The following is a 22,729-nucleotide window of genomic DNA, read 5'->3' on the forward strand; positions in this document are numbered from 1 at the left end:
CAAATGTCCTACTATGTCACTGTTGCCATGTCTGTCTTGCAGGTAACAGGCCGCTTGGTTCATTTGGGGTATCGTAACCTCTATGCTTCCTTGATGCTCTCCTACCAAAGTGGGTACATTGTGTATCCCCAAAAGCAGCTGCAGGGTAGCTTGTAGTTGCCATTAAGTTTCTGACAGTAGTGTTGTAGACTTTGGTCATTGTTATCACTGTGTGTGTGTACGGGGTGTTAGAATCTATGTGTAGTGCAAGGGCTTGTCGTGTGTTAGCATCGCTCTGTGCAATCAGTGCTGACTTGAAAAGGGGGTCTTGCTGAGTTAATCCAACAACGCCTCCGCATGAATTTGTCTAGTGTTTTACCCATTTGACCTATAACCCAACAGTCTAAAACATCCACCACAGGATGTTGTGAAAAACAGTTCTAAATGGTTGGCCTGATTAGCATGCCTCCTGACAGTCTACAACTTATACCGTCATATGTAATTAATGAATGGCGGTGACATTTATGACTTGACGAGCCACAAGTTACAGAACCACAATTGAAGTACTGTGATTCACATCAGACAACGTGACGTTATATCTTGGTATTCCCCCCCATCTTATACCTGCTAACCGATTGGCAAAAGTTTAATGCAAAAGACTTCAATTGTTACATTCAAGTAAATGTTTTATTGTTATTGTAAAACAATTTACTGAGAGTGGAACCAAGGACATTGATATAAACGCACACTCAGAAACAAACACACACACACACACACACACATATGCATTCACACACACACACACACACACACATTCCCAAACCCCTTCACCGTGTCTCAGCACAGACACAAGCACACATTCAAACTTTTGAACTGGAAAATGTTTAAATTGGACTACAAAATAAGTTCTTTTCACCCCTGGACATTAATACCATTAAAATATCATACATTATAAAGAATTATCATTATCAACATAATCCTTTGCTTATTTCCCCCATTATTTCTAACATTGGGATACTCTACTTACACATCATTTGGTGATGCTTTTATTCAAAGCAATGACAACATACTCTGGGGTAAAAGGCAATGCAATCATGTCTGGAGGCTCTTCGAGCAAGCGCTTAGCGTTGAGCTTTAACTGGTTTTGCGAACACAGCTCCAGGCCAAATTCAATGGTTTAGCCTTAACGACAGACCTCATACTTTAACGGAGGTGCATCAAGAGAGACAAAAAAAGACATTGTCCTTCACAGTCTCGCGTCAGCTATGCCCTTTTCTGCAGATGTGTGTATACAAGTTTAAAATTGCTTCCTTGTTAAAACAGGTAATTAAGAAAGGAAGGCCTTATCCAGAAATAACCCCTGGCCCCTTCTCCCTAGATATGTGTATATCTGGAAGGATCGGACAGGTAGAAGCAAGATAATTATAGCACCACCTTCTCCTAGTTGGAATTTCACCATCTTGAGCTACAAAAGTGACTAGGGAGTAAGGTGGAGCGGTTGTTTCTGGATTGGTCTGTAGAATCGGGAGATTAACACTTCACAATCACATTATATTGATCATCCAGCATCGAATAGATGAGATGTAACGTCCCGTGAGCCTCTTCTCTCGCTCCGCGCGGTCCTGCCCGTCCCCGCGGTGGCGTCACACTCCTCCTGACAGCACTTCCTGTAACCCTCTCCCATGGCCCCCCGGCCTCCAGCCCTCAGTCCCTCTCCCTCTCCCGCTCCTCGTCCAGTGGATGGGTCTGCCTGTGCTCCCACACTCGCACTGCTCCGTCCCACTTGAGAGAGCAAGGCAGAGAGGCAGAGAGACGGAGGAACAGGCATCAGTGTCACAGTAAAAATGATCAGGAGTCACAGATCAGGAGTCACACAATGTGACACTGAGTGTGACTAGGGCCTGGATAATGTCTTGACTTGTTTATTAAGAAGTAATTCCATCCCCCAGCAGCATGAGGTCAATAGTGCCACCTAAAGTCATGTATTGATATCCTAACCAGCTGAAGGCCTGGACTGTTTGTGCAGTCTGCTTTAAGTGGGACAAATCTATGACTTCTGCTGAAAAACATGATCTGAATGCTGGTGCACCCGGGTTAATCATCGATAGCTTGCTGAGACTGTGGAGACGGCTGCAGTGGTGCCTTCTAAGGATTGAATTACAAGTGAATGATGTCACACGTCAGATGGTCAAGAAATTCCTCCTGCCCTAAGTATGAACACAAGCACCGTTAGGCAAGTACTTCAGTGTTTCACCAAAATCAATTTACACACTTGTTTAAATTTCCCTCTCAGAAATATGGAGAAGAAAACCTAAATATACAGATATGAAAGCGGTATGATAATACGGACAGTCAGTTTGAAGACAGATGGAGACACTTTGGAGAGAGCGAGCCACTTACAGAGCTGCTGACAACTTTGTCCTGGTATGGATGCCAGCTGACGTCCCTCACACACGCGTCATGGTCAGACAGTCTTGACACCACACTGCCCGTCAGCACATCATAGACTGGAGACAGACACAGAGCCAGTTCAACACTGCTTTCAACTCTCTCACGCACGCACGCACACCTCTACATCTGTCAGAGAGAGAGAGAGAGAGAGAGACAGACAGAGAGAGAGAGACAGAGGCAGACAGAGAGAGAGAGTGACAGAGAGAGAGAGAGAGAAAGAGAGAGAGTGACAGAGAGAGAGACTCACTGATGATTTTCCCTGTGGAACAGCCAGTGTATATGAACCTCTGGCCAGTGCTGAACTCGGGGGAGAAGCGACAGCGAATTAGTGTGTGCAGAACCCCGTGACCCCTGTAGGTCATGACCGAGGTGTCACCCGTTAGCTTGTGTCTCTTCAAGGCTGTGAGGACAGACAGCAGGGAGAGGACAGGTGAGACAACAACATCTGCCATTCACAGAGTAAAGTACAGCCAGAGCAAATAGTCAGACTTTACTATCCAATACAGGCGCTTAGGAACACAGTGACTGGACTGGAATGAGGAGCAACTGTTTTTAAAATCATAAAAAAAAAAAAAAAAATACAGGTACAGATGGAACAGTATCTCCACGGGTTCTAAAAAAAACAATCCAGCTCATAAAACATCACACAGTGGGTTCTCAACCTCCCCTTTTACCCCACCTATCCCCTAAGCCGTCCCCTCACCTACACCTTACCCTCTGCTCCCTCACCTCTCTGGGGGACCTGCTGCCAGCGGTAGTCCCAGTTCTGCTGTGTAACAGCCAGACGGGAGGCGGCCAGGCCCTCCTTGGGGGAGAACTTTCTCACGTCCCACAGCTTAATGGACTGGTCCTTGGAGTTACTGATCAGATAGCGTGCATCACCCTGCGAGACAGACAGACAGACAGACAGACGACCAGGTTAGGCTATTAGGTGTACACCGCCATGTTTGTGGTGACGCGATCGTGTCTGTAGGTGTCTATGAACGGGTTGGGTTGGTTTCTATGTTACCTTGCTGTGTATGAAGGTGATGCCGTCTCTGTGTCCAGCCAGCTGTCCGACCGGCTGTGGTCTGTCCTCCCGGAGGGTCCGTCTGTCCCACACTTTGCAGAGTGCGTCATCGCTGCCCGAGAACAGCAGCTGGGAAGAGCTGTCAGCAAACGCCACTGCGTTCACGTCGTCCTCGTGAGCGTCGATCTGAGGTCAGAACAGTGAGACAGGTTGTGACACGGCCAGAGGGGTTCCAAGAGAAGAGAGAAGAAGAGGCCACCTTCTGCTTTGTATTCTCTGGTAGAAGATACAGGTGGCGGTGTCGAGCTTTCAGTGCTGACCACTGAGGGAAACCGGGGTGTGAGCCAATGTCACTGCCACCAGCAACTACTGTATGTCTCACGGACATACATACAGACAGACATAGGCAGGCAGGCAGGCACACAAACACAGGCACAAACACAACCACAGGCACTCACCTTCAGTGTTCGCTTGTTCTGTTCACGATCAAAGACATAGAGGCAGCCATCATTTGCTCTGGGGACGAACAAGAATGATAGGAGAATAAGACTCGACCCTCAAAACCAACGCAGGATAGAGACGTTTTTTTTACATTTTATTTCTTTTTAAATTAAGGTGACTCACCCCCCAAGGATCTCCTTCCCGTCTGTAGACGTAGCCAGAGAAAAGACACAAAACCTCCTCTCATCTGGACTAAAAGAGAGAACAGAAACACCACCGGATGAACATTAACCTGCCAGAAAAACTATGGTAACTATCTATGATATCTATTGTAGAATCCCTCCTGAAGACCTCTTCACCCCCCTACCCCCCTGTACAAGTTCCTCTCCTGTTAATAAAAAAAAATCCTTCTTCTAGCATTGTGACTGCCTATGGCCCCTGGTCTGAGCATTGATTACTTTATCTTATGATGACTGATGGATCGATGATTCACTCACTTAGACAAATGCATTTGTTGTAAGTCGCTTTGGATAAAGGCGTCTGCTAAATGCCATAAATGTAAATGTAGAAATATAGGTCACTAACAAGATTTATATAAAAAAAAAAAGAAAAAAAAAGAATACATAAAATTGCAGGTAAAAATGATTGATTACCTGATTCGTAATGCCATAAGTACTACAGTATGAAGGAAACACTAACTTGAGGTCCAGGGCGGTGTGGGTTTCACTGTCTCCATCTACACTGCACACATGGACTAGAGGGATACAAGAAGAGCACAAATGAGACCAATCACACAACCGGAAATACTGTAGATGCAAGATTACAGGTACAGGTATGCCGGACAGTGATTAAGCCTAGTTCTGGATTAAATCACACTTTCAGTGGGAGATTTCCATTGAACATGCATTTCAATCTAGGAGTTTAACCTGTGATTAATCTGTATCCTCATAACTGGCAGCTCCTATTGTTCTTCAATATTCAATAATAAAACAAGAAAGAGAGAGTTTGGCTTCTACGTTTCAACATTCACATTTAACAGTATTTTTTCCCCTGTTCCTCACCTCATATAAATCTAAACACCTTCCTCGCACCTCTATATGCTCAAAATAAACTACTCGACACTTCTTGATCGTTAGCAGGGTGAAAACAACAGCACTGCTCAAGTTTGAATGATATCTTCTTACTATAGTCAGACCAGCTGGAATAGAGCACAGAGTTTGATTCAGGTGTGAAGCAGACATCCAGCACACTCCAGCCCACGTCCCTGGCCTTCACAGTCCTCTTCAGGTTAAAGCGCCCCCTACTGGTGTCATACAGGCGAATGTTCTGGTCTGAGAGAGACAGGAAGGCAGCAAACTTAGAGAAGACATTTGATAGCATCCTTTCACTAACCAAAGACCATAAGTCTATGGTACAACATATACATAACTGTATATGCACTGTAAATGTTACTGCATGAGAAACTCATTCACTGATAAGGCGTACATCTTGGACCAACACATACATTTAACTCATTTAGTGCCGAGGGTGAATAAAGTTGTCCAAATTGTCAACATTCCAGAGTGCCAAGGGTGACTTTATTCACCAAAAATGCATAAATGATGATGCTTCATTTTGTAGCCAATCAATTCATTCTCGGTAAATGTATTCTAGGTAAAATGTGTTGCTAGGTAAATACCACATAAAACAGCTTGCACTCTAGGTGGTGAGTGTTCCCAGAATTTTTTGGCAGTTGGTGAGTTAATGGTTTTCTGTAATGTCTGTTCAGTTTTAAGCAAGGTCTTTACCTTGGCAGGCGGAGAGGAACATGTTGCCATCATCACGGTAGACACCACAGAAAGCTTTCTGCTGGTATGTATCCTTGTGTGCCACATGGTTGGGAAGGAAACTGTGGAGAAATGCATCAAGTGGCAGCATATCATGCAACAACCAGTTACAATGGACAGTTATCTGTCAATAACCAAAAGATCAAAGGCTTCACAAGTTAAATCTTCAACTTTCAGCCACTGAATTAATGAATTGTAGCTATAGTGTTGATGTGGATGGGTGCAGTTATGGACATACTCACTGTGAACGTATGCGACTGCACTCTCCATGGGAAAAACTGGAGCCTCGACACCGGCCTTGTTCCCTCTGAGAGAATAACATATTACACTAACACTCGAGAAAATATACACTGTTGTAATATCCACTGTTGCATGGCGAGACATAATGAAAGTAGACACAGTCATGTTCAGTAGGCACAAAAAAACAGGAGACACAGTGTTGTGGCCATTTAAAAGGGAGGGGATAACACTTGAATTCACCCCATAGGCAAACATTTTAATTTCCTGTTGTAAAATGTTTCAGTCATCATGACTCAGTATAGTGCTGCTGCCCCCCCCCCCCCCCACCCACCCCCACCCACCCACCCTCACCTCTGTCAGCATGTGTGTGAAGCTATGTCTGCCTTTCAGGCTAGAGGAAGCGGTGGCCAACAGGATCTGAGTTCGGATCTCACTTCGGTCCACATCCTGCGTGTCTGGCTGGGAGTCCACTGACAAAGACACAACCAGTGGGTGTCAGCAGGACAAGCAGGCAGCATTGGTGGCAGTAAAACATGTATTGACTCCCTTGTTTGTTTACCATGCTGTTAAGCAGCTTCAGATATGTACATGACTAGAGAAAAAATAAATAATTTCTGTCACTTTTCCATCTTCACACGGAGTGAGAAATATCATTTCGGTCCCGAGTGAACACACTCAAAGTCAATGGCATCCAGGGCTGCTCAGTGGTGTAGCACACTAATTCGCATACCATATCATCCCAAGGTTCCTGGCTCGATTCCGACCCTCAACATATTTTGCATATCATCCCTCCTCTCTCTCACCCATCCTTCGTGTCAGTCTCTACTGTCTCTATCCCAATAAAGCAGAAATGCCCTAATATATATAAACCACATTAAATAATCAATGGCATCCAGTTCAGATTGATTACCAGGGGGATTGTAGCGGTCTCCTAGGCGACCTTCCCAGGCGCCGTCGCTGTCCTCGTCAGAGTCCGAGTATGACTGGACGAGCTGCAATCCTGTCGCCCCGCTCCCATGGACCAGCCTTACCTGGCCCCTCCAGGTACACAACAGGGGGAGAGAAAACCACACCTGTGCTCAGTGACAAAAAACATCATGGGCTGCACAACCACAGGGAAGCTGGTGCTGCTGATCAGCTTTTACACTGCTTCATTGGGAGCAACATGTGGATGGCAAGAAAATCCTTTTCCCCTGATGCTGGGAAGCAGTTATATTTAGAGATATATTCCTGCATCCTTTTGAGTCTTATAATGGTGATAATAGGTGTAAATACAAACAACAAAATTAGAAAAGTTATTTATAAAGCACTTATAATTGTATAATCTCATAAAAAGTGCATAAGCAGCAAAGCCTTCATCACAGAGCAGAGCACTACTTTTGGTACACTGTACAGGCAGTGACCAGTCCGTCCTCCAGTCCCAACTTACCTCCTCAATAAGTAAGCCAGAACTTGAGCTAAATCAACGTCCTCCTCTGCTGCCGACTGTCTGTCCCCTTGCCTCTCAGCCGTTCTGCGGCCTCTGCTGCTGCTGCCGCCGCTGCTGTTGCTGCTGCTGCTGCTGCTGTTGCTCTGGTTACTTTCTTGTTCAGACTGGTCTGGGTTGGCGCTAGAGCCCCGACCGCCGGACATCCCAGAACTGGACTGAGAGCCCATAGACCGAGAGCCTACAGAGAAAGAATGATGCAGTCTTATCAACTCTGGTCCTCAGGCTTTCCCCCAACCTGCAATTGTTTTGTTCTAGCCCAGCAACAGCACACCTGAATCAATGAATCCAGGGCTTGATGATATTGTTATTGTTGAATCAGGCGTGCTGTTATAGGTTCAGGGCAAAAGAAGTGCAGCTTGGAAGACCCACTGACTGAATCCGTTTCAAGACACACATAAGAGACGCACACTAAAATGTGTTTGAAATAATCCAAATATGTCTTGGTAACAGTGACCTGACCACTGGCATTAATATTGGGAGAAACAAAACAAATATAATATAAATAATCTCCACACAGAGGTTTTGGCCAAGCAGACACAATTAGTTAGACTGAAACACAGGCAGCAGGATCGTCTTGACACACATTAGCGAGTATAATCATTGGCACGGTAGCACACTGATGGGAAGAAATTGACAAAGATAGTTGCGAAAGCAAAAACGTCGTCAATTCCTTAGCTAGCTCTAAATGCAATAGGTGGTCAAAGTTACATAACGCAATCCAGATATTGTTAGTTGGCTAACGTAACGCGCGTTAGCTAGATAAAATTACCCCGTTTTGAGTATTGAACGGTCTTGACAGTCCTTTTGTGCCGTTATTTCCCGCTGTAGGCGTAAGCTTAATGAGTTGCCATTAAGTTTCAAAAACGGTTTCTTTTTTAATGGTGACACGTTGACAGCCGATGTTTTGCAGATATCATCAAACCGAAGTAGCTGGCTAGCTAAGTCCCGTGATGCGCCATGTTGTTTACAACTCTTCAGACAACCCCTGCGCGAGCCCCTGCCCCTTTGCTGTCACGTGATCCACTACGCTAAGCAACCCTCTTTGTTGCTGCGTTTTGCATCGTAACTTACTGAACTGAACGACTCAAAAGCAAAGCAAATATGTTATTTTATAATACTCATAATGATTACTTATATAGATGAGTGCATAACATAAATCCAGATTTAGCTGTAGGCTGCTGGACAGCTGACTGGTTCACTGGATTGTACAAATAAGGCATTCTCCATCTGAGGCAATTTCAAAGGCTATTAATAATTAATAATATTTATAATATGATAATTATCCACTGCTCAAATTATATTTAAAAAGGAAATCACTGTTATGTTGCTCTCATGGAATGTCATTGACATGGACTTGGTTCAGATAACCCTGACCCTTGAAAATGTGGCAAATTAATGTCAGAATGTCACCTTTTATTTAAGGTTTCTTTTTTTCACAAAGCATACTCGCATAGAAGTTGGGGAATTATTTAAGTCTCCATAAAACATGAAACTATGTTTTAGACAAAGTCAATAGAAAATCAACCCCTCTGTAAATAGAGTTGTGAGGCCCAAAGAACCATCCTATAAATAGTGCCTGTCATTTCATTGCACACTAACACAAAAATGATAGATGAATCAATTAGAATGCATAATTACTATGCAAAATTACACTGATTAGACAGCAGGCATAAAAACTCAATGTATCTTATGAGAGCAGAAACAAACTGGAATCATGGATGTTTTTTTTCTTTGTTTATTACTTCCGTCTCAGACTGTCATTTTAGAGATACAGTAATTAATATATGTATATATATGTATATATGCCATTTAGCTGACGCTTTATCCAAAGCGACTTACATTGCAGTGAGTGCATACATTTCAGTATATATGGTCCCAGCAGGAATCAAACCCACGACCTAAGCGTTGTCAGCGCCATGCTCTACGAACTGAGCCACAGAGGACCACAGTTGTAACTGACACAGTGAAATGCTTTGGGATCTTGCTCCACGCTCAACAACAGCAGTCAGCAACAACCAACAATTCAATAATAAGTAATAATAAAAAGTGACAAAAAGTTTACTCTTACACCTTTATGACTGTGTGACGGTGACAGGACCACATATGATGATACATATGACAAACAAAGACATATTAGAATATACAGCATTACTATAATTACCGAACTATATCAGATACTATAATCTCTTACAATATATGTACACTTAGTAATTTTTCATAGTGTTCTGGGCAATATCTTTCTAAATAGACATTCATTTTTCCTTTAACTCTTTGATCTCCAGCCAGACCTGAAGGGAGAGAGGGAGAGTAAAACATTAAACAAAGATAAAATAATTATCCTAGTATAATAGTATATATTATAGTTCAATTCAGCAAATATGCCTGGAAGAACCGATCATTACCATGACAATTCTGAAGTGTACAGAAACATCTTGTCTGCTCAGGTACAAGCAAATGTCTCCAACTTCATTTGATGGTGTTTCATCATACATGTTATAGCAACTAGGGAGTTTTTCAGGACCAAAAAGTGTAAAGTTCTGGACTGGCCAAGTCAATCAGAAGATTAAAATCCAATTTAATATGCATTTCATTTCCTGATGATAACCCTGACCCTTAGGCAAACATACTTTATATAGAGAAAACAAACAACAACTGAAGATGGCTGCAGTACAGGCCTGGCAGAGCATCACCAGTGTCTGGTGGGGTCAGTGGGTCGCAGACTTCAGGCAGTTATTGCATGAGCACTTAATTTGGACATTTGACACATCTGTCCTATCACTTTTGGGTACCCTGAAACAGGGGGACTATGCATTCAAAGTGTAATTTCTGAATAGTGAAACCAATATGTACACAAACACCATCAAATAAAATCTGAGAGGCTCTCATTAACCTCATAGTAATGGTTTGATTTCACATCCAAGTGAAGAGCCAAAAGAAGAAAAAATGCTTCACTGTCCCATTACCTACGCAGGGCACTTTAACTGACAACCCCATACGCACCAAGATTCTGGGCAGTCTTGTCAATCGTCTTTAAGGCAGCCTGAACGTCCTCTCCCTCTGGCACGAGAACTTCTATTTCCCCAACACAATAGCCAAAGTCAGCCTGGTCAAGATCCACACGTACTCCTTCCCCCTCTAAAGTGAATGACTGCCGCACCGTTGTGAACTCTGCAAAGCAAACAAGATTCCATTCCATCAGCCAAGAGTCCTCGTCCTCTGAGGGGCCTTGCTCTGTGTCTTCAGTTTTGGGTCTCTCTTGATAGACCACTGGGGGGTGCATCTGTCTGCCACAGCCTCCTGCCTCAACCATCTCTGGATCCCCAAGGGTCTCCTTCATAACCTCTCTCACTTTCAGTTGAATTTCAGGTAGGTTTGTTATCTCCTTATAGCGAGAACACAGTCCTGGCTCCTGAGGTCCAGGGTTGCTGTCCTCTGCTTTGGTGACTGTGGGACATTTGAGTTCCCAGAATCCCTGCCGACGACGCAGCCAGACATCTCTCAAGGTAAGGTGGAAGTCTGGGGAGTCAAAATACCGGTCTTGAAATTGGGACTGACCAATACACACCGCTGGTGAGAGAAAGAGTTTAAAAAAAGACGGAGGGGTCAGTCAATGTCAAATCAACAAGCCATGACACGCACCATCGCAGATTGTTCTGAAGTGGTTTCTGTAGTTAGAAACAGATAAGATAAGTATTGTTTTAGATTCCTCATGTCTTAATCATAATTGTGTTTCATTGCTAAAAGATACTTTGTGTTTTTTATTATAAATCCCAATTAACAAACCCCCTAAAGCAAATCACTATAATTAGTGCATACCATCTGTTTAGAATTATACTTTACATAAATCAATATATCATTGATTTAAATCCAGTTTTTGTACACAAAAGTGAGGGCGCTTTAGGCATTTAGGACTATGAACAAACCTCCTATTTCCTTCAGTTTTTTCTGAATGTCAGCATCACAGACAAATTTCCTCTCCACTTCCACACTCATTGTATTCTGAAATGACAGAAATTGATCAACAATTAGTGAAATAGGCTTATTTGGAAGATGAACCATTCACATTGCTTTAGCTTTACTTCTACTTGTTTTACAGTATATTATGCTGCACAGTGCTAAATATCAACCTGAACCTCTCTGAAAGTAAATAAAGATTTAGTGCAGGAGCGACTCTGTCATGGTCCCATCACTATACATCTCACAAAAATGCGCACACAGTTCAGTCCTCACCTCTCAAGACAGAAATTGTCATCCATAAAAAACGTGTAAAATAGGTTCGAAATACTAATGTGGATTCGACCAACTAAATCCAATAGACTTGGATCCTACGTAAGTATTTTAGACAGGCGCAGTATTGGACACCTGATGCAATACGTACATCGTGCGTTTCCAAGCATCATAGCCCGTCATGAAAACGCAGGTCCCCATGGTCCAAGAGGATGCAAACCTATGGTGCATGTTGCTTCATAAATATTGATTAGTATTTAATGTTGACCGTTAACTGTAATGCACTATACCTATGTGTTAACTGAACTTCATAACGACTTGGTGAACATAACGGAACAAATGCGGTATTGAGGGTACCAGGTAGGCTAGCTAGTGATGATTGAACAAGGCTACCTGCAAATTATGCTTTAAAGAGACAGCAACAAAACATTATGCTCTATCAAATATGACAAACTGTAATTCGAATATGTACATGTCGTTATGTCTTCATTTGTCTGGATTTATAAGTACATTATCGATCATGTTCGGCGCTGTACGTTCATGCTGCTGCTGGCCCCTGCAACCTCCAAGTTAAAGTAGGCGAAATTTGTAGTTAAATCAGAGTCCTATAAGGCTACAGAGGAAGTTAGAGGTAGGCCTGCTGTTCCAAATCAGTTTTGTACATGGGTCTTGGGGGGGGGGTCAGTGCTCCAACTCACATTCGTGACATGAACTAGATCATTCATCGAGACAAATCGTTTTTTTAATAATCTTTATAGCTGTTACATAAGGGAGCTGTAGGTGTATTTGACGACGAATGTCTGCGTCCCCGATGAATGTCAGCAATCAGCCTTGGGGGGAGCTGTCGTGTGTTTACTAGGGGAAGAGGGAAAGATAGAGAGGGCGAATGCGAATGAGGAGGGAGGGAGAGGACGAGCGAACGAGGGAGGGCGAGCGAGAGAAAACTTTTCAGTTTTAAAGAGCGAGAGGAAGCGTGCGCTGGAGCGGCGACCATGCAGGTAAATGCATTAGCTAATTGCTCTGAACTTAATTAAACGATATCGGCGACGGCTTAATTGTGCGGTTGTGTTTTGAAGAGTGGTGTGCAGTTGATAGTTTCGAGAGACCGATATATTATGTGATGCATCAAACAGTTCTATTCACAGAATTCGATCATTAAATTCCAAACTTCTCAGATCGTCTCCTTTTTCCTCACCCTACCACCCCCTTCGCCGTTCGCAGTGTGTAAGTAGTGGTTTAAGTAGCCTCGCCTTTAATTCTTTCGTCAATTACTGCACGAAGCGATGGAAAAAGGTAGTATATATGTTCATGAATAGTGCTTAAGTATGTATAATAATCAAATAGATCATTAAAATGCATTCTTGGGTTTAGTGAAATGGTGAAGGAGGAGGGGACGCGAGGTTTTTTACACATCTGTTAAGGGAATCCATATTCATTAATTAAATAGCTTAGTCCGTGTAGGCCTCAATTTGCGCTGTTGAGCAGGCGGCGGGTGGTGTAATACTAGACGCCCGATTGGCAGCCCACAATCAGTCGGGTAAGGAAAGCACTCGAGGCCGAGGTTTTGGATTAGATTCCTAAGCCTAGCAACTCGATCTATTTGTAGTAGTGGAACGCTAAGCTTATGTATGTGTGCTTGCATGATGTACACCTGGTCCAAGTTTTATTTGTTAGTCTAGACTAGTTGAAGGAAGATTTGAAGAGTGTGAGAAGGGATAAGTTATCTTGCGGCTAGCGGGCTACATGCCACGACTGTTATTTGGTCCTTTTGTTTTGTAATGTTAATGAATAACTTGGCATAGATACGGTAGGCTAAATGCTTTAATTTTAGTCTCCATCTTGTCTATCACCTTTATAATTGCAACGGGAAGCAGAATAGCGTGTTTGCCTCGTATAATGCATTTCATAATAGTCAGCAACAACTGTAATGCGACGTTGATAGGTAAGATATGCTAACTAGCCTGCTAGCTAATTGATTCATGGTTGGCGTAGTTAATTAGCTGTTCATTAATTAGCTAAATGATCAAGAGCAATGATCACGTTTGTCATTATTCCTGTGACGTTAAGGCTGAGATCATGTGCAATTCTGTGGTGTCTAGTATTACAACAAAAACAGAAAACAACCTTAAAACGATTTTTTTCTGGGCACGGCTAGCTAATTGATACTAGGACGCAGGGTAGTTGCAGTGTTGGTATGACGTTGATGCTTTTTCTTGCTCTACAATATAGTATCGGTATGTTTTTGATTGTAATTGTATCAATCATGTAAATACTATGGTAAGGGCCATTAGTAATGTTTACAAAATAACCATGAACATGTCTGTCGAGTTATCCTATTAATTGAAGAAGTGCAATGAATTGTCCCGCGGTGGGTTGTTGACTTGTAGTATCGGCTAGTTTTTGCATGTTTCGACACAATCAGGCTCGTCAAGATTAATTAATTACTGACCATGAATTACATGTATGACCCTAGAATAGTCCCTGAAGTTGGCACACTTTTTGCTTGTCAAGGTCAATAATCAGGCCATCCCATTTGATTCAAGTGGTTCATATTTTTTGGAGCATGTGTCATGACATTTCAATCACTTATTGTAAATTATTAATATGGATGTCAGAAATAAAAGGTTAAATGTTTGTATTGCAGTCTCTTAATTTGTAGTCAGACAATTTATGGATTTAACTTCCCAAATGATTTAGCCTATTTGAGATGCGGTATAAGATGTGCCTTGTTGGGGGGGGGGGGGGAGTTCACACAGACCACAGAGATACACTGTCTTTGTCTCTTCATCTTCCGACCACTTAAACTAATTTTCATCCAATAGGAGGAGTCTGGAGAGACAGTGTGCAGTGACAGCAACGTGGTGGCTGCATGGTTGTGCCCCCTGTGCCAACAAGGGCAACCAGACAGAGCGTCCCTCTCTCTACACCTGACTGACAGGCACAGCGTGCTTCCTACCTGCGTGGACAAATTGCTGGACATTGTAAGTAGTGTTGCCTGGATGGATTTATTGAAGTCAATACAGCGTGCCCGTATGTTTTGCAGGTTGCTACCCTTTTACTCCATATGAGTGGTAGGCTATGCACCATTACTTGAATGATGCGTCTGTTATAAATGTGGTGGTGTGATTTTATGTTGATGGATTATTCTTGGAAAATATCAAATTAGTCATACAGAGTAGGTTCATAGATTATTATTATTTTGTATAAGTTATTTATCCTTGGGGCGAAGTAGACGCTTGCTAGCTGAGTGAAATAACAGTGCATTCAATGATTCACACCCCAATTTGTACCATGATGCTCCCTTGTTGTACTGCAGTCGACTCCTGTGTCAGCAGAAGAGTATTATGCTGAAGTTTCCTTTACACATTTTTCAAACTGAATTAATGACATTTTCATCTCTTTATACATTATCAGGCTATCCCTAAACAGTGGGCTAGTGAAGAGGATAGGGACACAGATGTTCAGAACGACACAGGTGAGTTTGTCCTCAGCTTTACAGCAGTGTGATGTTATCTTCTATTCTGCACTGTGGATTAATTTGTCAGTATTGTGTTGTTAGCCTGCCTCCAGATCTGTATGTGGTTTAGCCAAGTCCCATGACTGTCGTTGTCATGCTATACAGATCCGTAGCCAGGCTACTGTGGTATTACGCAAGGATTAATCTTTGTTATTCTATAGCTGTATCTGTCAATCAATGTTTTCTTTGTTCCAGCGACTAACACTGGATCAGTTAACTCAATGGCCATCTCTCTTTTGTCTTAATCAGATGCCGCATCTTTACAACTAAAGCATATAGAGGCCTCCGATTCCCCATCAGAAGTATGTCAGCATGATGAGAGCGTTGAACTGCCCCAACAATCTGGAGACAAAGTCAAGGAGATGGATGAGGAACAAGAGGGAATAAAAGAACAGGAGGGAGATGGAGTTTACCTGCAGTCGGATCAGGAAGGAAGCGGAAAAACTGAAACGCCTGACAATAGTGAAAAAAACACAAGTAATAATGGTGTAGTGGCTGAGAGTGATGACAGTCGACCGTTCAAGTGTAACGCCTGCATTGAGGCATTCCCAACCAGGACTGCATTGAGTGTTCACTACAACTCTGTATCCCACATGCAAAGGATGAGAACGGGATCCTCAAAACAGGGTGGAGAAAGTGAAACCCCCACTCCCTCAGTCCCTGTGCTGTCCCGGCCATACCTTTCCAACAAGCCCTACCAGTGTGCTGTGTGTCGGGTCTCCTATAATCACGCCATCACCCTGGAGAGTCATATGAAATCTGTTTTGCACCAGACCCGCAGCAGAAATGCTGGAAACGCAGCCAATAGCACAGCTAGAAGTACAGGGAGTGGCAGCAGCAACATGGCTCCAAATGTGGTGGTTACTTCCTCTGGAGGTGGGGCCACCATCAGCAACTGTGCCACCCCATGTAGCCTGGCGTCAGTGACAACCAAAGACGGAGAACTGATTCAAACCCCGGCGCTGGCTCCCTCACTGCTCACTTCCCCTGTGGCCTCTGCCCAGGCAGTCTCTGCCTTTCTCACCTTGCTAACATCCAGCCCCAACTCTCTCTCGCACTCCCTCCTCCCCACCCTGTTTGCAACTGGAGCATCTCCTGGTGTGGCAACACCTCGGCTGATCCCTCAACCACAGATGCTCATGCCCTTGATCCTGAATGGGCTGCAAACACAGAGCCAGAGCCCAACTCTAGAGTCCCCTAGTCAGCTCCTGACACAGTCTGTACCCCTACTAGGCCTCAGTGCTGCCCAGCAGGCTCTCCTGGTCCAAAGACTCAGTAGCTTACAGAACCAGTGGCCTGCCGTCGGACTCGCAGCAACCATACAGACCAACTCGCAAGACACGAAGGACGACGTTAAGAGTGAAGTGGTGAAAGAAGAGACTGAGGAGAAGGGCCTAGTAAAGGGAGAGGGTGAGAATTTGACAATGCCAGTCGGGAATGGAAAACAAGAGATTAAAGAGGAGCAAGAAAGTAAGGGTTATGCACAGGAGTTAAAAACAGAGAGCGAAAAGAACAGGGATGGGGATTGTAGGAAAAATGGCGACAATGAAATGGCAGATAGAGAGGGGTGCACAACTGATGGAAGGAATCCTGTAGATCAGAGAGAGGCAGAAGAAGAAGGTGGAGACTTTGACAAAGTGGCTCAACCAAATCTAACCAACTCCCCAATAGCCACAGACAAGAGCATCGCTTGTGACTACCGCTCGCCCTCTGTATCTCTTCACAGCAACTCAAGCCTCAGTCCCGTCAATTTACACCTCACCCTTAGCCCTGATTCTACCCCTCAGAAACCAAGTCCATTTAAATGCGCCTTAGATTCCCCGGACCAAATTCGTCCACGTCCCAACTTGCGGGGGAGGCACCGTTCCACAGGCTCCCTGATTCTGACAGAGTTCCAGTCCCAGGTTCTGTGGGCATTCCTGGAGTCACGTAGCGAGGCTGATGCAGCTAGTCCCCCACGTGAGGACTGTGAGGCGCTGGGCAGGGAGGTGGGGCTCGCCGAGGGAGAGGTGCGTAGGTGGCTGGGCGATGCTCACAATGCCAAAGAGAGGCAGAAAGCCAGGGGGGCAGCACTCATGCGCAGCATTGCAGGATATGGTCGAAATGTTTGGGGTCTGGAAAACGACAACAACAATGACGACGATGATGAGGAGGAAAGTGCTCTTACTATAGTTGAGGGCGAGGACAACGCTGAGGCCTCTGGCAGTCAGGCTATGGATTTATCAAGTAGTGGGGGAAGGAGGAGAGAGAGAGACTTGGGGAGGGAGAGCATAGGGGATCCTTGTCTGACCTCTGACTCAGACAATGAAGAATCATACACCTCTGTCATCGTGTCTGATGAGGACAGCCAGAGTGGCTCAGTGAGGGAGGGGCCAGGCAGCCCGACTAGAGAGGAAGTTCAGGGAGAGCTAGCAGGAGACAAGGGCACAGGTGGAGGTAAGGTGCTGCGCTCCACCACTGTGTTCCTCTCAGATGCGGAGGATGAGGAGGAGGAGGGTGGAGCCCAGAGAGCGAAGAGGAAAAAGAGGAAGAGGGAGCTGGAGAGGGAAGAGGTGGAAGCCAAGAAGGAGAGACAGGACCCTGATATGGATTTAGAACTAGAGGCCCAAGCTGATCCCCCTGGCCCCCTTCCCCTCTCCATTGACCACCTGGGGCATCCAAGTGGCATTTTACACTCACTCCCTCTGTCGTTGTCCCTTGCTCCATTCTCTACTCAGTTCCTCAGCCCCTATGTTCTCTCCCTCCCTCCCTCAGTGGTTGGGATGGGAGTAGCCGAGGGAGATGGAGGCAAAGTACCCGCCTTTCCAAATCCCCCCACCATCACTCGGTTCTCCGACCCTCTCCTCACGCCACCCATCTCCTCTCACACACACATCTCTCGCTTTCTGTCCAACGGTGGAGAGTGTGAGTCTGCTTTAGATCTCAGCATTGGAAAGAACCGGAGCTCAACATCTGCCTCCTCCACCTCTGCCACGAAGGACAAGACTTCAGTCCAGAAAGGTCGTCTGCTGGATGGGCTGGGTCTGAGGCCCACAGCCGGAGGGCTCATCGTGGTCCAGGTCAAACCTGATTCTGCCAGTGCCACTCCTACTTCCAACAGCGGTGGCTATGTCAATTGCAATAACATGGCTAAGGCCAGCACTGTTTACATGCGGGCAGCAGAGAGATTGAACGCCACTCTCATGGAGAGGGAGAGAGAGAGAGCAAAGGAGAAGGAGAGACAGAAGGAAAAAGAGGAGAGGGAGAAGGCACAGAAGAGGCCTAGCATAAGAGGGAAACGGTACAGGGACATGAGGCGTTCCAGAACCATAATCCAGGCAGAGCAGCTAGACGTGCTTTATGGTTGCTATTTCAAAGACGCCAATCCTGGAAAACATGAATTTGAACAGATATCAGAGTGGGTCCATCTCCCAAAGAAAGTGGTGCAGATCTGGTTTCAGAACATGAGGGCAAGGGAACGCAAGGGGGAGGTCCGCTTCATCAGTGATGGCACTCTGGCTGCGGTTGGCAAACCTCTCATCAAGTTCACCTGGCCCCTGTCCAAACCCATCTTCTCCAGCACCCCCAAATCAAACACCAACACCACCAACTCCAACAGCCTCACCACAGCCTCTACAGCAGCTACTTCAGCAAGGCTGCTCCCAAAGACCGAAAAAGAGCAGGTGAAGGAGAAGGAAACCGTCAAAATCCCAAACCCAGTTCCCAACAGGCCTAAGGAGGTAGCCTCCTGTACTGTCTCCTCCAGCAGCAGTACGTCTGCCTCTGCAGTGCCAAAGACCAAACTGGAGACGACTAACAACGTCACAATGGTTAAAATCGCTCCCAAAATCACGGCTCCAGTCCTCCCGGTCACCCCCAAGGAGACGCTCCCTACCCCGCCTCGCCCACCCCAGAAACGTAAGCACGAAGAGGTGAGCAGGGAAGCAGCTTACACAGATGAGGAAGAGGATGATCGTAACGAAGAGAGATTCGTGCCAGGAATCATCAACCGCATGGTACCAAAACTCTCCCCGACACCGATCACCAAGTGTCCAGCCGCGGTGTCCCAAAAACAAAATGGGCTCAACTACTGGTCCCCAAAAGGGCCCTTCAAGATCAACACGCTCTCTAGAGAACAGTTGGGTCTATCCACCACACCCCGTACCATCACCCCCGCCCCCACCCCTACCATCACTCCCGCCGCCGCCACCACCACAACCACCACCACCACGGCAAGCCCAGCCTCTGCTGGCTTGGTCAACACCACCACCGTATCCATGGCCAAGTCTGCCCCGACGGAGGCCAGCTTCCTGAACCACTCCACTAGCCGCAGGCCCCGCACACACCTGTCCTGCCTGCAGCTGTCCATCTTGCAGTCCTGCTATGAGACCTGCGCTCACCCCAATGCGCTGGAGTGCGAGGCCATAGGAACGGAGTTGGGGCTGCCACTCAAAGTGGTGCAGATATGGTTCCAGAACACACGCGCCAAGGAGAAGCGCTGGAGACTTCAGCAGGAAAAACTGGTAGGCTAACATTTGGCTGTAAGCACAGTATTCATTGATAAGAGAATATTGTGAATATAACGTTTGCTCTTTGTGTAACTGCATTTACTTTTTAATAGTTACTTGGTGTATATTTGTTAGGTCATTTGTGTTTTAATATCTATCTGCCGCTCGCTCTCCTCTTGTAGTCTCCTTCGTCATCGGAGCCCTCCAAGAAGGTTGACGTGAGCTCGGGCAGCTACCTGCAGTACAACGCTCTCCGAGCCAACCGTCCCATCCTGCCCAAGCCGGTCCAGCTGACGGTCCTGGAGCCGTCTGTCCCCCCAGCTGCGGGCCAGCCGGCTGGCCGGGAGACACTGAGGGGCAGGTGTGAAGCCTGCAACGTGGGCTTTGAGTCCCGCGCGGCAGCCAGAGCCCATGTCTTCTCCCCTCGGCATCTAGCCACTCTGAGAACCACTAACTTTGGCCAACCGGCAACACTCGCCAACAATGGATCTGGTACTGGTTCTGGTGTGGAGGCCATTGAGTCTTCCCCTCCTCCAGCAAGCAGCACCAGCTAAAGTCACAGATCGGTGCTGGTAGTGGTACAGACTTGGGTCCCATTGGGATCCTTAGATTTTGATAAACACAAATTGGGAACTAATCCTCAAGCTAATATTTTTGTTTCTGCGTGGAAAAGGCCCCTTGCACCTGCTATCCTTGTTCTCTCTCATTGGATATCATTTGGAGAAAACTTTCTGCTGAGATCATTTGGACACACTGACTATTGCCACAATGCTTCACACTTCATTGAAAATTATCAGACGAGTGATGAACATTGACTTGGCCTGCGTTTGTCACCCTCCTTATTCCTCCGCCTCATCCTTGTCTTAAACCACCCTAGTCCAGCTTTGATATCGCTCTTACAATGCTTGTGTATTGTCCCCTGAAGATTGTGCTTATGCAAAATAATTAGGCCATAATCTTGACTGGGCTAGGTTCTTATCCTCAAAAGTGCTCCAGGAAAGTAGGGTTTTGATAGTGGACTGGGCACTTGTGTTTGAGACGGGGTCTAATATCACATGTGTTTCCTACTGTTTACTCCACCTATAGTTCTTTTTATTTGTCCAATCACCTCCTATGAAATTGGGACTGATTCACTGTAAGTGGATAGATTGGGACAGCAGACACAAGTTGAATTGTTCGAATATTGACAGCACAACAGTTTTTATTGGCTCTGAAATTGGTGGTGCTGTATGACCTTTTTGTGGGGATACAGGTTGATTTTGGTCAGCTAGGTGAGGTGGTGTATTATGCCATTGTACTTGGTATCTGAAGGTACGTTTAATTGGTTGTGACTAGAATTGGGCTGCCTATATTAACTGGTGTTTCCCCTCCTATAACCACATTCACTCTGTTCACGTGACAATCCTCAACAGATGGGAAACGGAGAGATTGAGGAAGACGCTCATTTTACAGCACTTTGATGCGTTTTACATTGTAGAAATGTTTTGTAAGCATTCTTATGCAGTCTGTCTTTCTAAATGATCAAAGACATTTGTTGCATGTTGGATGTCAACATGTCACATGTATTAAATCAAGGTGTTGACTTTTTTTGCTACTTGCAGTCTGTTCAAAAGGACTTGCATTGGCTTATTAAATGCCAAACAAAACACTGATCAGACTTTACTGCTGTGCAAGGAGAGTCTGTTAGTCCTGCTAATAGTGCTCAGCCATTTCCAACTCTTGATTCAATGATGAGGACATTCTTTTTTCATTTTTGGAGCAGGGAAATTATATTTCCGCTCGTATCCTTTTTGTTGTTGTCAATGAATATGTACACAAACACGTCATTGCAAGCAGAAACCCGCCCGCCCCCCCCCCCCCCTCCCCCAAGTGCTATTTCCTGTACCCCTCAGTACACAGCAAATTCCTGATTAGGTCAAACCAAACAGACTGATGAGGATAAGAGAACAGGGTTTGAATATTTTTTTTTTGTTTAATTTTAATCTCTTTTTTTTTTTGTGTCTTAAAACATATGTGGCTGCGAGCTAATACTGGTTATGTACGTACTGCATAGAAATCATGCAACAAGTCTGGAAACCAAGAGAGAGGAGGCAGATGAGTGTTCTTCAGTTGCCTCTGTAACTGTGGATACTTCAGTAAGCAATTGGGAAATGGTTGACCAGAGTAAACAAAGAAGGTGCTGTTTTGAAGGACACGTAACATACTAAAGATGTTTTTCCTTCAGTTTTAAGTTGTATATTATTGTTATTAATAATGTTACTATTAATAGTTTTAACAAAATGCAAAACTAAAAAAATAAACTTTTTTAAAAGAAATATATTAAGAATAACTGATATTCCAAAGTTATCCTTCCTTTGCTTTCTGTCATTTAAAAAACCAAAAAGCAATCTTGAGGTCGACAGAGAGCAGGAGAGATGTTCTTAATGCAAACTGTAAAGGAACCCGTGGCTTGACACCTACTTGAGCCAGTCCACTATTTTTGCCACCAGCTACAGATGAACGCATTTCAGCTATGACAACGTGGGGCATTTGAGTTGACTCAAAGACTAAATGGTTTTTAAAATGTCCTTCATAATTACTAATAATTTTGTAATGGTTTCAGACTGTAGCTTGTGTCTTAAACTATAAGGACTGGGTTGCAGTTGCTGTGCTTCAAGACTGGGATCACACGGTGTTGCACTGTCCAAGCTAGATAGGTTTTACGGAGATCTGCTTTTTATTCTAATCATTTGTCATTGTCACTTGATTATCACTATTGTTATTATAACTGTACTACTTCTCCTATTGTTATCATTACTCTCATCACTGTTTTGATTATTATTGATTCATAACGGTTTTAATGACGTCTCTTTACTCAAAAAGAGATGGTATTGGTATGACTATTGAACATTAACGGTGGCAGTGGTGTTATGAATTGTTAGAATATTGATTAAGCTTTTTTTTTTTTTTTTCCTCACTTGTACTTTCATTTTGGATCTCTATTCTGTTTTCTTTGGTATACAGAAAATAAATAAAATCAATTGAACAACAAAAATCGGTCTGAGTAATTGCTATTATGGACAG

At 44.7% G+C, this 22,729-nt stretch overlaps 3 protein-coding genes across 4 annotated transcripts; 1 reads left to right on the forward strand and 2 right to left on the reverse strand.

The window, feature by feature from the left end:
* Positions 1-653: 653 nt before the first annotated feature.
* On the reverse strand, positions 654-8,399 carry dcaf11 (ddb1 and cul4 associated factor 11). 2 transcript variants are annotated; one of them, XM_083683721.1, is made up of 15 exons: positions 8,205-8,399; positions 7,376-7,613; positions 6,857-6,984; positions 6,298-6,416; positions 5,949-6,013; positions 5,668-5,768; positions 5,065-5,211; positions 4,580-4,634; positions 4,064-4,132; positions 3,898-3,955; positions 3,440-3,625; positions 3,160-3,313; positions 2,678-2,830; positions 2,380-2,486; positions 654-1,761 (listed from the first exon to the last, which is right to left on the reverse strand). In XM_083683721.1, exons 2-15 carry the CDS (start codon positions 7,600-7,602, stop codon positions 1,684-1,686), a joined length of 1,647 nt encoding a protein of 548 aa, XP_083539847.1. In that variant the 5' UTR covers positions 7,603-7,613; positions 8,205-8,399; the 3' UTR covers positions 654-1,683. The 2 variants fall into 2 exon arrangements, with proteins under 2 accessions (XP_083539847.1, XP_083539846.1); XM_083683720.1 differs by having other exon boundaries at positions 3,145-3,313.
* An 808-nt stretch (positions 8,400-9,207) lies between these two features.
* thtpa (thiamine triphosphatase) lies at positions 9,208-11,753 on the reverse strand. Its single transcript, XM_083668333.1, has 4 exons — positions 11,666-11,753; positions 11,359-11,434; positions 10,436-11,002; positions 9,208-9,723 (listed from the first exon to the last, which is right to left on the reverse strand). The coding sequence occupies exons 2-4, from the start codon at positions 11,426-11,428 to the stop codon at positions 9,623-9,625; spliced, it is 738 nt and encodes a 245-aa protein (XP_083524459.1). The 5' UTR covers positions 11,429-11,434; positions 11,666-11,753; the 3' UTR covers positions 9,208-9,622.
* Positions 11,754-12,631: 878 nt separating this feature from the next.
* On the forward strand, positions 12,632-22,686 carry zfhx2 (zinc finger homeobox 2). The gene is made up of 5 exons (XM_083683753.1): positions 12,632-12,660; positions 14,485-14,643; positions 15,077-15,137; positions 15,429-19,681; positions 19,849-22,686. Exons 1-5 carry the CDS (start codon positions 12,655-12,657, stop codon positions 20,218-20,220), a joined length of 4,851 nt encoding a protein of 1,616 aa, XP_083539879.1. The 5' UTR covers positions 12,632-12,654; the 3' UTR covers positions 20,221-22,686.
* The last annotated feature ends 43 nt before the right edge of the window (positions 22,687-22,729 follow it).

This window comes from Argentina silus (assembly GCF_951799395.1).
Source record: "Argentina silus genome assembly, chromosome: 1".
In the NCBI taxonomy this organism is placed as follows: Eukaryota; Metazoa; Chordata; class Actinopteri; order Argentiniformes; family Argentinidae; genus Argentina; species Argentina silus.